The 16,472-nt window shown below is 36.1% G+C and overlaps 1 protein-coding gene across 7 annotated transcripts in view; it reads right to left on the bottom strand.

Annotated features, from left to right (window-relative positions):
• RAPGEF6 (Rap guanine nucleotide exchange factor 6) overlaps positions 1–16,472 on the bottom strand; it is a 236,183-nt gene that overhangs the window by 104,562 nt on the left and 115,149 nt on the right. The window contains exon 1 of one of the 7 annotated variants that reach the window (XM_012447288.3): positions 7,628–9,225. The exons of the other annotated variants lie outside the window; for them this stretch is intronic. Coding sequence (XP_012302711.1) covers positions 7,628–7,681 — 54 coding nt within the window. The 5' untranslated portion in view covers positions 7,682–9,225. Of the gene's footprint in view, positions 1–7,627; positions 9,226–16,472 lie in introns of those variants that run through there. 7 annotated transcript variants of the gene reach the window in all.

The following is a 16,472-nucleotide window of genomic DNA, read 5'->3' on the forward strand; positions in this document are numbered from 1 at the left end:
GAGTACACAGAAGCAAGATGATGGCTGAGCATTTTCCAAAAGTGACAAAAGACCTAAGGTCACAGATCAAGGAGGTTTAAAAACTCCCAGGAAGATAAAAAAACATACCCCAAAACAAACAACCCCCCCAATACCTATGCAAACCAGGGTACATGTGTTGGGGGGAGAGGGGAAAGACCAAGATCGATTTTTTTTTTTTTTGAGATGGGAGTCTTGCTCGGTTGCCCAGGCTGTAGTGCAGTGGCACGATCTTGGCTCACAGCCTCCTCCACCAGCCAGGTTCAACCAATTCTCCTGCCTCAGCCTCCTGAGCAGCTGGGACTACAGGCGCATGACACCACGCCCGGCTAATTATTTTATATTTTAGTAGAGATGGGGTTTCACCATGTTGGTCAGGATGGTCTCGATCTCCTGATCTCGTGATCCACCCGCCTCTGCCACCCAAAGTGCTGGGATTGTAAGTGTGAGCCACTGCACCCCAGCCAAAAGTTTTAAAGTAGCCAGGAAAAGAAACTGAGAGGTTAGATTACTTTGGCAGAAGCAAAATTAAACTGATGGTTGGCTTCTCAATAAAAACTCTGGAAGCCAGAATAAAATTGAGTGATGTTTCCAATAACTAAAATTCTATACCTTGCAAAAACAGTCCTCAAAAAAGGGGAAAAACAATTTTCAAATAAAGAAAAATGAAGGAAATAATTCCTCAGTAGCCCTACTATGAATAAAATCCACTGGGAAAAGGAAAATAATTCTACATGGAAGCTTTCGGGCACAAAAAAGGATAAAAACCAAGGAAAATGGGAAATGTGTGGGTAAATCTACATGAATGCTGACTATATAAAATAGTAACATTAATATCCCATGAAGAATTAAATACAAGAATTAAAATACATTACAACAACAGAATGTAAGTTTGGAGAAGGGTAAATGAAGCTATTAAAGTGCTCTAAGTTCCATGCACTGTCCATGAAGCTATAGTAGCAGACTTGATAGGTGAAGAATATTATGTTGTAATTTCTGATTTAAGAAAAGCATAATAAAAAAAGTATATAACTACCAAGCTAACGGAAGGGAAAATATTAAATAATCAAAGAATGGAAAAGTATACACCATGCAAACACAAACAAAAGAAAGCTGATATAGCTTTAAGTACTCAGTGCAAAATCATTAGTAGAGCCAAAAGGGGACATTTCATAAGTATCTGAGATGGGGAGGGGGTGTTGGTGGGTAGGGGTGTGTGTGTGTGTGTGTGTTTATTTAGAGACAGAGTCTCACTCTGTTACTTGGGCTGGAGTGCAGTGGCACAATCTCGGCTCACTGCAACCTCTGCCTCCCGGGTTTGAGTGATTCTTCTGCCTCAGCCTCCTGAATAGCTAGGATTACAGATGAATACCACCATGGCCAGCTAATTTTTGTATTTTTACCACAGTAGGGGTTTCACCACATTAGTCAGGCTGGTCTCTATCTCCTGACCTCATGTAATCTACCCGCCTCAGCCTCCCAAAGTGCTGGGATTATAGCCGTGAGCCACCATGCCCGGCCAAGGTGATGGATTATTAACTACCTTTGATTGTTCCACAATGTGAACATGTATCAAAACATCACACTGTACCCCATAAATATATCCAATTATTTGTTAATTAAAAATAAACTAAAATTTAAAAAATGTATAAGGCAAAAATGTCATCTACAATTATGCTATAAGTTTTAATACAGATGTTTCAGTTTGAATAAGCAAAACACAAAAACAAAACAAGATATAAAAGATATGAACATAATTAACAAACAACCTAAAGAGTAAAGACAGAATAATGGAACCCAAAACTCCAGAACACGTTTTCTTTCACGGTACATATAAAAACATTTGTAAAAATTTACAGGAAGGCAAGTCTCAACAAATCACAAAAGACTGAAATCAGAAAAAATTCAGCAATAACAGTTTAAATAAGGTAAAAATAAATAACAAAAAGATAAATAGAAAACTATCATGTATCGGAAAATTGTAAATAATCCTCTATTGAAATGGCCCATAAATCAATGAAGTCACATTGGAAATTAGAAAATATTAAAACAGAAAATTAAGATGCTATATATCAACACCTGTGGGATAAGTTAAAGTCATGCTTAGAGGCCATTTATAGCTCTAATACGTATATCAAAAAAGACAGCAAAAAAAATTACAAGCTCCTAACTGCTTACAATAATGCAGAAATATTGATGAGGATATGACACAGTTAAAAGACCTTCCTCTCACTTAGTTTCAATTATTTAGATATTTTGAAAACTCATCTAGGAATGAAGTAGTTGGAAAGGCAAGCACTGAAAATAGCTTTAAAATGTGAGATGTTTGGTTAGGGTGTTAGGAGTAGGAGATAGCACATATTCCAAATTCCTACAGAGCTAAGAAGACCAAGGAGAAGAAAGTCATTCATAAAAGTAACACAATGAACCAAAAGCCAGAAGTCTGTCAAGTGGCTTCACAGTACTGACAATGTACTAAGCAATCTTTACCCTCACTAGACCCTAAAAAGCAGGTGTTATTATTATCTCTATTTCACTGATGAGGAAGCGGAGGCAGTACAATTAAGCAACTTGTCCCAGATCTTACACTCAAGTAAGTAGTAGAGTTGGGAATCAAACCCAAGTAGGACTCTAGCATTTTTTCTGTTATATTCTACTTTGTGCCAGGAACTCTGATGATAACATAAAAATGAAAACATATGAGCCCTGCCTTCAAGGAGCTCAGTCTAATAGTGAAGAGTGGAGACAGATGTTTAAGCAAAGAGCATCTGCTTTCTAATTCATGAAGAAAATTTCATACAGGAATTCCCTCAACCTCCTTATACAATGAGAATAATAATGATGCTGACCGCAGTTAACATTTGAGTACCCAATATTGGTACCAAACATACACTTCTACATGCCTTTCACATAGATTCAGACAACAAGACGAGGTAATACTATGATTATACCAAATTTATAGAGTAGAAAACTTAGTATTAGAGATGTTATAAAGGTTTCCCAGGGTCACATAGCTAGCAAACTGGGGTGCTGGGATCTGAAACCCAGGGAGCCTGACTAAATCCACTGCTCTTTCCTACTAAGCTGTTTCAGGACTGGGAAACAGTTGGGAGTTCACAACACCCAATAGTTAATCTTTTTTCTTTTTCTAACAAATGAAGCAAAAAGGAAGGCTTTTTCTCCAAGAGAAGTTCTTGGTTCCTTAAATCTTCTCCATTCTCAGCTTACCTGCTCTTTCTCTTTCTTTTCCTGATCCACCCTGGACTCAATAGCTGACCTTTCATCAGCAATTCATTTACCCCATTGTCCTTCCAGCCCACCATGTCTGGCAAAACTTCCCACTTTCCACAGTATCCTTCATACATTTCCTGTATCTGAACTTCTGTGCTCTGCTGGAGATTGATGTCCATAAGGCCTACTGTTAAAAGTTTTATTGGAGGCAGCAAGAAGTTTTTTAGCTAACAGCTTGAATACTGACATTATGAAGTTACAAAGTCTGTTGAATACTTCATATATATACGGCGGGAAGAGGGGGGCAAGAGAGGTATTGAGAAAAGGCTAGAGGTAGAATATAATTAGCAATGCCAAGCTAGGCATTTTGAATTTGCCTACAGACAACATAGAGCTACTGTAGGTTTCTGGGAAGGACAGTGATACACAAGAGCTGCTGTATTTCTCAGGATGGATTTTGTTACAACAATAAAGGGCCCTGAGATCATTAAGGCTTACCCTAGTGAAGTGTATAGGCAACTTTTGGGGCAACTGCCTTAGTATACAGAGACTCAGATATCCAAACTGTTCAGGTGTTTTGGCTCTGCCATCTCAACATAAGGCCACTTAGGTCACAACAGCAAGAAAAAAAAAAAAAACAGCTGGAAGAGAATGTTAACCTTGCAAGGAATCAGAGAAATAAAAACTAAAACAAATACATTTTTCCCCCATCAAAATGGCAAAAAGCAAGTTTGATAATACAAAATGCAGGAAAGGCTATGGAGGAAAACAATATTCTCACAAACTGCTAATGGGAGTATGAACTGGTGTAACCATTTTGGACAACAATTTGAGGAGTAGCCACTTTGGGGAGCAAATGTAAGATTGGTTACATTTAAAATATATAGGCTGGGTGCAATGGCTCACGCCTGTAATCCCAGCATTTTGGGAGACCGAGGCGGGCAGACTACCTGAGGTTGGGCGACCAACACAAGAACAGCCTGACCAACACGGAGAAACCCCGTTGCTACTAAAAATACAAAATTAGCCAGGTGTGCTGGCACATGCCTGTAATCCCAGCTACTTAGGAGGCTGAGGCAGGAGAAGTGCTAGAACTTAGGAGGCGGAGGATAGGTACAGTATCAAGTACTGCGGATAGGTACAGAAGTTAAGGGCAAAGAAATGACCTGCAGTTTTAGCTGTGGATAAATCAACCAGTGACCAGCGACTGTAGGAGCACCTAAAAGAAGGAAATAGAAACCAAAGTGGTAATGCTTTCTCCACCTAGTCAACATTCACCTCAAGCAAGCAACTCTAACAGATCAGGAAGGTGAGCTCCCAACTGAGAACCACTTAAACAAAGTTAACCTACTGAAAGAAACCTCAAAAACTCAATTCAATCTCTCTCTAGAGAGACTGGAAAAAATAAAAGAGTTGCAATTAAAAAACAAGAGGCCAGACGTGGTAGCTCATGCCTGTAATCCCAGCACTTTTGGAGGCTGAGAGGGGTGGATCATTAGAGGTCAGGAATTTCAGACTAGCCTGGCCAACATGGTGAAACCCTACCTCTACTGAAAAAACAAAAATTAGCTGGGCATAGTGGCAGGCACCTGTAGTCCCAGCTACTCAGGAGGCTAAGACAGGAGAATTGCTCAAACCCGAGAGGGGAAAGTTGCAGTGAGCCAAGATCACACCACTGCACTCCAGCCTGGGCAACAGAGCGAGACTGTCAAAAACGAACAAACAAACAAAAAGATGAATTTCTCACAACTGAAGACAAATGAGAATTTTCAGCTTGAAAGAGTACTCTAAAAGTGTCAATAAGGGGAAACAAAACATTAGGCAATCCAGGGCAAAACTTCATACCATCAAAGTTAAAAAAAAAACAAACAAAGGCTGGACAGAGTAGCTCATGCCTGTAATCCCAGCATCTTGGGAGGCCAAGGCATGAGGATTGCTTGAGTCTAGGAATTTGAGACCAGCTTGGACAAGATGGAGAGACCCTGTCTGTACAAAAAAATTAGAAAATTGGCCAGGGATGGTGCTGTGTATCTGTGGTCCCAGCTGTGTGGGAGGCTGAGGTGGGAGGGTTCCCTGTGCCCAGGAATTCAAGGCTGCAGTGAGCCATGATCACACTACTGCACTCTGGCCTGGGCAACAGAGCAGGACCTCGTTTTTTGTTTGTTTGTTTTTTGTTTTTGTTGAGACAGGGTCTTACCCTGTCCACTCAGGCTAAAGTACAGTGGCGCAATCTCAGCTCACTGCAACCTCTGAATCCCAGGTTCAAGTGATTTTCCCACCTTAACCTCCTGAGTAGCTGGGACTACGACGTGTGGTACCACGCCCAGCTAATTTTTATATTTTTAATGGAAATGGAGTTTCACCATGTTGACCATGCTGGAGGACCACATGTCTTTAAAAAAAAAAAAAGTAAAATAACAAAACAAAGCATAACTACTAACAAATGTATTTAATAAAGGAAAAAAAATTATAATGAGCTCGGACTTCTCATCAGCAACACTGGAGGCCAGAAGACAGTGTAGTAACTTTTTCAAAGTGCTAAAGGAAAAAGGCTTTGGATTTATTATTTTATTTTATATCCAACTAAACAATTATCTTAAGAGTAAATAAAAAGGAAGGCATTTTGAACATACAAGGACTTAGGATTCATTCTTTCTCAACTCCCAAAAGAACCATGCTAATATGATTATTTATTTTGCAAGAAAATAAAGGAATTCAGAAGTAGTAAAATGCAAATACATAGTAGCATAGGCAAAAATATATGAATAAACCAGTAAAATGTACTGGAAAACCAAAGGTAGAAGTATACAAAATTTCTAAGTTTTATGTGTTTAATTACAATTCAGAGTCAAAATTCCATCAATAGTAACATGAGAGAAGGGGGACGGAGACGTGTGCTCTTACAAATACTTGATTTACACAGTAGAGTACCAATCACATAATTTTGCTCATATAATGTTAACTGGCATTTCATGAAACCTTAGAAGCAGATCGTTAAATTTTTCTTTTATTCTTCCATATTTGTTAAATCTGGGATCAAAAGTTGGCTATCAGTAACTCCAAAGGCTATTTTATTTTGCTGGTTACCTTAGAAAACAACCCCTATATCTCATTCTTAATTTTCTTTAAAGTTTTTTTTTACCTAGTCTCCCTCACTCCCTTTCTACAACTGGTTTAAACCTTTGTAGTATAGTGCGGCTATCAAGCATCAGCAATGCTTGGGCCATATAGGTGGCATTTTCACTAAAAAAGCCATTTATGCCTTAGCCAGATAATAGCACAAATACATTGTGTACCTAGGCTTCTTTTCATCTCTTTACATTTCAATCAGCTGTTTGCCAAATCGACAGTGAATTTAAATGTCTTTCCAGAAGCTACCTTTAAGAAAAATATGCAATGAGCTAGGCCAGATAAAACAGAAAAACACCATGATGGTATCATACCATTTCTCCCTTAGTCACAATCAACAGGACAACCTTGAAACAAAGACATGATTTCAGACCATACGAAGAAGTGTCTCTATTGTGCCTGTCTGTATGCAAAAGAACCAGAAAAAAATCTTAACATATTAAATGTTACAATTTAAATGTTTTGAAAAAACACTGTTTTATAATACATACATGAGAAAGGAAAGATAACTTTAGTGGCATCAAATTACAGACTATATAAATAGTCACTATCTGTAATAAAACTTGCTGAATTAGTTTTATTTTCCTACAACCTAGCCTGGAATGTTGTATAGCACTTTGCTTTTTTGTGAGTTATTATGTTTATTTAAAAAAGACAAGTATGATAGATGACCTTAAATAGTCTCCAGCTGCTAATGGTTTACTATTTTGAAAATACTTAGACTCATTAAATATTTTTACATAACTGATTTTCATGAGTATTTTCTTCATATTATTTCACTACTTAAGAATTATCAACTAACCTTTGTAAAACAGCACAATTCAGTTGTAAAACAGCACAATTCAATCATAATTTATCTGGCAGCATATTAATGAAAATGTCACATAATCTAGAAATTAGACTAAATTAAGAAAATGAGGCAAGTTAGAGTATGAGGCAAGTTATTAGTGAATAAGTACACAGCAATAGTCATTATCAAAGGAAATTCAGTCTGAAGAGAGTATATTTCAAATGCACTGCATTCTAAGTCTGTAGATTTAAAAGGCATCTTTCAAATCTTCTTAGAGGTCACATTAGAATGTTTTAGAGGTTTCTTTAAATTTAAAAACAAAATGGCAATAAAGACTACTTTGTAGTTCTTATTTTTAAAGTTTAGAAACTATAACAGCACAATAAAGCTCATTTACAATTTAAAATAAAATTTAATAACTGGATTAAATCAATCACAAAGAAAATAACAATTACTTACTTTGGAAGCCCATGGCTGAAGACAATTGGCATAACAGCGAACAAGAAAAGCCATTTCCTAGGCTGGAAAGGGTAGTTTCCTTTTCAAACCAGAGCCACAGTGATGAGTATGGTGACAAAATTCTGCCAAGTTTCTTTTTACAAATCACGTACCACTACAGTGTTTATATAAAGGCAGCCTCTCCAAACCTCTTTAAAAACTGAAATCAGGAGCTTTCAGTAAAGTATTGTTCTAAATCAAAATGTTCACCTTAACAAGCAAATCACAGTAAATGAAGATGTTTACGTATCTGGCTCAGTATATACAGACATATACATACGGCCTCAAGCACCTGGCACAGACATGCAGAGTGGCAGCCCAACAGTTAATACAGTATCAATCAAAGAAAATCAGGCAACATGCACCAAATCTGTGTTCCTGGATTCTGTGAAATCTTTCCTCTCTGCAATATAGCTTTGTCTTTTCTTCAACTTATTTCATTTTGTAGAACAAGCACTGCAGCAGTGATTCTTCTGCATCAAAAATAAACATTGTATCCTGAAGATTAAAGTTTTCTTCTTTATATTCTTAACCAACAGAGGTTAAAAAAAAAAAAAAACCGTTGAGCAGATGGCAGTTAGAGCAAACGGCAGTTAGATAATATATGCTGTAACAGGTTTGTTCTGTAGAATGCCTAAGAATTTCCAAAATTCTAACTATTTTCTCTATTCACATGCACTGTTTACAGCTCTGCAGCACTGCTTCTTGTTCTAATGCATCAGTAAAACGGCACTGTTGATGTAAGTCTGGCTTTTCTGGTTAAACATTTTTTATATAATATGGTACAAACCCACTATATCTTCTGCTAAAGCAAGACTGAATGTTAGTGTCTTAATTCCTACTGTCCTTGCCTGTTTCACAGCAGTTCCCTAAGGAGAAGCTCCTATTGATTCTAAGCTCTGCAGCAAGATGAAATATCTAATAAGAAGGAAAGAGAGTGGGAGGAGAATAGAGCTAAAAGGATGACATCACCTGTACAGAAAGCCTCCAGAAACTGCATTAGATCAATTGGCTACTGTATCTGCAGATGTAGCCCAAAGAGCAATTTATTGAAAAAAAAAACACACACACACACACACACACACACACACACACAAAAGCACACCCACAACCCCCATTCTCCCTTCCATGAGACACGTCAGCAAGCTAAATTCTTTAAGAAAAAAAAATTGGCTTAAGCACCCTTTCTACTTGACAGTTTTAAAAATCCATTTTGATTTTTAATTCTGTACAATGATACACAGCTATATTTGGGAAGCTATATTTCCTATTATTATTCAAATATAATACAGTATTGTCCTAAGGTAAAATAATAAGCTCTGATAAGATACCACTGCATTCCAAATAGATTAGGCAGCCTAGGTTCTCAAATGTCACATGTATTTGTTAACAAGAGGTTTCCACTTGCAAAATTTGCTATTTATCAAATAACTGTTCTGAACTCTAACATTAAAATATACAAACTAATACTAAGATTTGTATGTTGATAGTAAATTTAAGTGGAAATAAATTTCATTTTGCAAAGGAAAGCTGGAAAAAAATCACATGTACACCAATAGTTGCAGCATGCACCAACTCCTTTGAGAAACAATCACCTGCACAACATGGTACTTTCCTGTAGCCCAATGCTCAATTCCTAGAAAGACAAGAAGCCAGCAAAACTAACTCAGAAGAAATCAAAGAAAATGATTAAACTTGCTTCCAAAGTGAGTGTGGACTAAAAAAAAATTGCCACCCCCGCTTTTTTGTAGAAATTATAGAAAAAGATTTTAATTTTGCCACACCCTTTTCCATCTGAAAACACAATACTACTAGTACTCATCCTTGTTCTTCATGCTTCTGCCACAAGGCAGAAGATACTCCAACTAAGCTTGCAATGGTGGCTTCTAAAGGCCAAAGTAAGACACAGTTTCCAATAGTAAAATATAGTTAGCTGCACCTCCAGGCAGCAACATTATGAGAATAACAATCAGTGAACAAATCAAAGCAATAGAATTATTTTGCTTTATTCACCTAACACTTTTATTTTGGGGAAAACGGGCTGTGCAACATAAGGGGAGTTGTTACCTGGGAGACAGGTATTTTAACAAAGGACTTCACTGATGGCAGAAGAAACATCTTGTCATTAGGCACAAAAAGAATAAGTTCTTCCAGTATCTTTCAGCAAAGTCTGAGTAACTTTCTGAACAACATTATGCTGCCAATCTGAATTACGCTGCTACTTATAAATCTAGAATTTAAGTAATTTAAACTAAGTATAACTGTGAACAAAGACAAGTTATGCTTTCAAAATATGTAATTATTTAGATTTTCATAAAGCTTTTAAGATTTAAGTTTTTCTGCCAAAATTCCAAATTCCAAAAGACACAATACCAAAATACACAATACCTGCATTTAAATATAAAATTAAATCTCACAAATGCAAACAAGCGTGACTAGTTTTCTAAATATAAAACATGGAATATTTATACAGGTTGATTTTCAAGCACTATTTTCTTTTTTTCACTTTATTTTAAATCAATCATACATGAGTTGGAATGCCACTTGATACTTAATATTCTTGGAAATAATTCACATGTATACCATTACATCTTGGTATATACACACACGTACATCTTGGAATATTAAGTATCAAGTGCACATTGATTAAAATCTAATCATTCTTTAAAATAGAAAAATGATATTAGGTGCTTTGTATGTACATGAGGACAACTTTCACTAAAGATAAATGTCTAAAGGATGAGTATTTTACACATAAATATTAGTAGCAAGATTCAAGAATACTAAGAATTTAAACAGACAGTAATTATATTCATGTATCATACCAACAGAATATATTATAGCCAAATTAAAAAGCAAAATTTTAATGCACACCTTTCCCCCCTTTTTATAAATCATGCTAATAAACACACAAAGAAGGACCTCAAGCTGAGCAAGGGAGACAGCCATCTCTTCTTAGCTGCTTTAAAAAACTGCTCCCCAGTTTTTTAAATGCAATCCACTAGTGCCATATGTTAGACCTACTGTAGTAAACACCAACTCAGTAAAGGAACAAAACTCTCTTTTCCTTTAGTTTGGCTTGTAAATGAAGATGACATCATCCTTTTCCTTGTTCTACCAATCATCTCACAGTATCTTCGATTCCAGGGAACTGTATAGTAAACCTATCATGCAAAATATCCCTGTGCAACAATACCAAGAAAAGAAACAGGCCAAATTCCAGAGTCAACGTGGGAATCCACCAGCATTCTGATGAAATAATGACTTCACCTTTTAATTACTGAATGAAGAAATAAACATCCTTTGAAGAGAATAGTAATTTATCAAATAACTAAAATAAATGACTAGTTGAATAACCTATTTGTCACTTGGATCACTTTTAGAATTTTATCACAATCTCATTTCATTATCTTATCAATTCAAATGAATTAAGTGCAGCAAAGGAGAATGTCCTCATCCACATACTGTCTAAGAATAACTACAGGACAGCCAATTACAAACACATCTCCCCTGCATATAAAATGCCATGATGCTAACCCATATTAATGAAATCTTTAGCTTTAGAAAGGTCTTTTGGACTACTACAAAATAGAGCAATGTATGTTGACTCTGCAAAGCTTCAAATCATTACAAAATACTTTTATAAAAGTGTAAATGTCACATAGTTATTAAAATTTGTTATCTGTGTATATTATTTAAACAAAAATACAAACTGAAATACTTGAAATCATATTGTTTTGAAAGCCAAAGATAAGGTTCTGATAGTTACTAAACTAACCATAAACCCATCTTTTATGTCAATATGTGACAACACTGTAAAGAAGGGCAGGGAAAGGTTACCACAGATGGAGGTAAGCCATAAGAGAATATACATTCTAGGCATTATGAAAAACAAACCTAATAATAAAACCTGGATTGATACTAACCCAGGCATTTTACTTATACTTATTAATACAATTTATTCCCAATCTGCAGTGAAATATCATAATCACAATTTAGAGAAGTCAAACTCCAAATAAGTTAAAGAACAAAAGAAAAATTCTGTAGTTTTACAAAATATAAGAGCACTCATTTCTGTGTTTCAGTTGTGTTTGGTTTTTGAAATATAAACAAATTGTACTGATTTACACAGTGAAAACACTTTAAGTCTTTTGGAAAATACATGAATAAATGACTGCAATGGTCATAGGTCACATACAAGCCCTTTCAAAGGATCATAACAATCTTTTCCACCCCTATCCCCCCACGTTTAACCTGAACATCTGAAATGCATCTTTGCAGTTATCAGACACAGTTAACTCTAATTACTGGTGCCCCTCAGGACTTCTGTTTTCAAACTACGTACCTACTCCTCAGCCTTCATGAAGGAAGGGAGGCAAGAGTACCAACACTGCTCTCTTCTTTTATAAGAAACAGTGTGCTTCAGCATACTGTCATATACATCCACTAACTGATCACTCCCATTTTTGTAGAAAAACTGTCATAGCCACCAGCTGGACACACATGCACTATGAAAGAGGATCTATCCTTAGGGAGTAATAGAGGAAGAAAAACCAAGAAGGAGAGAGAAACCATCATCATCAACCAAGGTGATGTAAGCTTCTATAATTAGAATCACTGAAATTGAAAGAACAATAAAAAGCACCACTATGCTTCTGCTTTCCCTCTACACTGTGCAGCTGTATCAAGCATTTTCATACTTGCACAAAGGGATACACTTTGTATATGGAGTTACTCAAGTATATGCAAATCTAAAGTTTTAAAACAGTGTATTAATACTTTACAAAAAGAGAGCAACATATATAAATGACAAAAAATGAACTCTTAATTTAAAACTATCTGTGAATTCCTGGATTCCTTTATATCCCTTGTCTATAAAGACAACCATTACATCCCTTCTGTGCTTTTAAATACTACATTTTCTAGTGCTGTAAAAGCCACATACAGAACATAGCACAGTTACTAAACACATACCAAATCAAACTAAAAGGCAATAACAGTCAGCATTAATTTGTTTGCAATGTCTGAATAGTTGTTTTTCCCCTTCCAACTGGAATGCTTTCGTAATCATTGTCTTAGACCAGTGGTATACATTAATATCTGAGCTGCTTTAAACAATTATCAAAAGAGCTTTCTTTAGCAATTACTCCATAAAATATTTCAAGTATGATAAAAAGTCTTTCTAATTCTGGTTCTCTGGGCAAATTTGTCTGAATTAGTGTCACACCATCAAGGGAGGAAGAATTGCCCCAGACAACCAGAGGGCCTGCTCTCTTCCTAATACTCATGAATTTTTTTTTAATACTCATGAATTTTATACACAGTGAATGTTAAAGACAATTTTAAAATGCCTATTTAGAAGTTACCAACATTTACGTACAAACTTAAAATAATTTTCATATCTTTAATCCAGTAAATTAATTTCTATAAATCAATCCTAAGAAAGTAATCAGTCATGTACAGATTTTTCCCTAAAAGTTGTTTGGAACAGGAGAAAAATTGGAAGCTGTGTGAGAATACTTTGTTACATTCATACAGCATGATATTCATATTGAAAATAATGTTTTGGGAAAAATTTAACTGCATGAGAAATACAAACACAAGAATATACAACTAAATATTCAGCATCATCTAAATTAATTAAAGGATTTAAATTAATCAAAAAATATATACAGTCAGCCCTCTATGTCCATGGGTTCTGCACCTGCAGATTCCAAAAACTGCAGACTAAAAATACGTTGGGAAAAACCCATTAAAAATAATAGTTCAGGCTTGGGGTGTTGGTGATTACATCTGTAATCCCAACATTTTGGGAGGCTGAGGCAGGCTATTGCTTGAGCCCAGGAATTCAAGACCAACCTGGGCAACATGATGAAATCCTGTCTCTACAAAAAAACAAAGCTGGACATGGACGCACATGCCTATAATCTCAATTACTCAGGAGGCTGAGGTGAAATGATCCCTTAAGTTGGGAGATCAAAGCTATGATCATTCTACTGCATTCTAGCCTGGTTGACAACAAGACCTTGTCTCAAACCCAAAAGCCAAAAACAAAAAAACACTACAACAACTTTAAAAAATATATAAATTTCAGTATAGTAACCATGTATACTCTATTTACACCGTATTAGGTATTATAAGTAATCTAGAAATGATTCCAAATATAGTCATGCATTGCTTAACAACTGGGGTACATTCTTAGAAATGTGTCATTAGGCAATTTCATCCTTCTGCAAACATCACAGAGTGTAGCTACACAAACCTAGATAGTCCAGCCTACTATACACCTAGGCTACAAGGTATAGCCTATGACTCCCAGGCTACGAACCTGCTCAGCATGTTACTCTACTGAATACTGTAGGCAACTGTAACACAATGTTTAAGTATTTATGTATTTAAACACAGAAAATGTACAGTAAAAACAGGTACCAAAATCTGATGTCATTTATGTGGTCTGCCATTAACCAAAATGTCATTATGCAACCCATGACTGTATATGGAAGGATGTGCAAAGATTACACAAAACTACTACACCATTTTATATAAGGGACTCAAACATCCTCAAATTTTAATATCTGCAGGGGGTCCTGAAACCAAGCCCCCGTGGATACTGAGGGACAACAGTACATTAAAAAAAATTGTAAGTAACAGTAGCTATCTCCAGGTCTGAAGATGACAGCAAATTCATTTCCTTCTTCATACTCTTCTATATATTTTACATTTCTACAATAAGCATTTCTTCACAAAATTTAAAAAAAGTATCAGCTCTAACTTGGCATTTGTCCTAGTTTTAGTTGTATCACTTGTATGCTTTTTCTCTATTTGTGGACTCAATACCCTCTAACTAGGTACAAAAATCTATCAAGAATTCTTTATTATTTCCTAGAAGATAAATGAGGAAAATTCTCCTAAAGGATACTAGATACTCATAAACAAAAACAGAAAGTCCTCTTTTGTTTTTAAGGTGGAAAGAACTACAAAGAATATACACCTGTTCAGAGTATTCTGGGCTGTAAAGAGAGAAGAGAAGCAATAATGAAAAGCTGAAGATTCTTGGAGGTGGGGCTCCAAATTTCTCAGTAGTAGTGTAATCAACACTCACTGTCTTCTACACAAATAAGATTATCAAAGGTCCTATTTACAAACTTCCTGAGTTTAGAAGTAACAAAAGTCTGTTTATTCATTCATTTTATTCTGAAAGTACTTACCAAATACCACATTAAAAACAATCAGGATTTAACAAGCCCACAAATACAAAATAAAGTTCACAGTGTTAACAAGTTACTTCATCAAACAGTGACTTTCACTAAATTCTCCTGATGACTGATGCAATAATAGTGTTTACACCTCCTTTAGTTTGACTTCGATAAATGTTTAAACTTTTTGTTTACTGGTACTCCATGAAGAGACCTCAGCAATCACGTTTGTACCAAAGTTCTCGAGTTTCTCATGAGGAGGTCGGGGGAAGGACCTATTTCTTACCATAGGAATAGCTTGATGAATAAGACACACACACACACACACACACTCTCTCTCTCTCTCTCTCTCTCTCCCTCTCTCTCTCTCTCTCCATAAAAGCAAAACACACTTGCAATAATACCTTAAGCGGTCACACCCATGGTCAAGTAAAAGCATCCAGCCATTTTTCAGTGTATCACCACAAAGGTGGTAAGTGATGTGGTGTCCTAACAAGCACCTCTTATTGAGCTGCATTGACAAGTGCACATTAATCTCTCTAAATATGCTCTGAATCTAAACAAAACATGGAGCACAGAAAGAGAATGGAGAACATGATGTAATCACAAGAGTAGCAATGAAAAAGAACTGCCTGCTACATTAGAAATGTATGGGCATAAAATGAAAAAGTAGATTGTCGTGTGTCAGACTATCCTACCACCCACTACACAATCCCAGAACAAAAAAATTATGGAAGGAAAATAAATAAAGAGGTATCAGGAAAAGGAAACCCTCCAAATTAAAAACCCAAATCCATAATGCTGCTATGGAAATCCTTTCTAGGTGTTCTTTTAGGAAGGGCTCGCTGGTTCCATGTCTGTGCAGACGCTATGATGAAGAAAGAGAGGAAGACTAGCAGCTTATTCTGTTCCTGAGAATATAAAAAGCACCCTAAGCAACACAGAGAACAAGAAATAAAAAATTATGATATACTCTACTGAGGAACTTGAGATCTAGTTAATAAGACAACAAACATATAACAAACACTCATACAGGCACACTGTTTGTTATTTAAAAATACAGCAGCTGGCTGGGAGCAGAAGCTTATGTCTATGATCCCAGTGCTTTGTGAGGCCGCAGTGATTAGACTGCTTGATCAAGCCCAGGAGTTTGAGACTAGCCTGGGAAAAGTAGCAAGACCCTGTCTCTACAAAAAATGAAAATAATTAGGTGTGGTGGCACATGCCTGTAGTCCTAGCTATTCAGGAGGCTAAGGCAGTCATTTGAGCCCAGGAGTTTGAGCTTACAGTGAACTATGATCCCACAACTGCACTCCACAACTTGTGCACAACTGCACTTCACAGCTTGAGTAACAGAGACCCTGTCTCAAAAATAGCTGCAACAAAAATACACAGCAACAACAGGAAGGAGAAATCAAAGAAAAGGACTATAATTTCTTAAGTAAAGTATACAAATACCAACAAAGATTTTTAAACCTTTGAAGAATGCCCGGAATCTGGCTCAATTATATTTCTACGAAAATGAGCACAAATGAGATCTGATATTCTAGAAACTAAAGTTAAATAAGGACACAACTGGGGCTTGACCTTGGTGAAACCAAGCTGTTTCA

The sequence above is a fragment of the Aotus nancymaae genome, unplaced genomic scaffold, assembly GCF_030222135.1.
Source record: "Aotus nancymaae isolate 86718 unplaced genomic scaffold, 86718_ANA_hifiasm-v0.15.2.pri h1tg000064l_1, whole genome shotgun sequence".
Lineage (NCBI taxonomy): Eukaryota > Metazoa > Chordata > Mammalia > Primates > Aotidae > Aotus > Aotus nancymaae.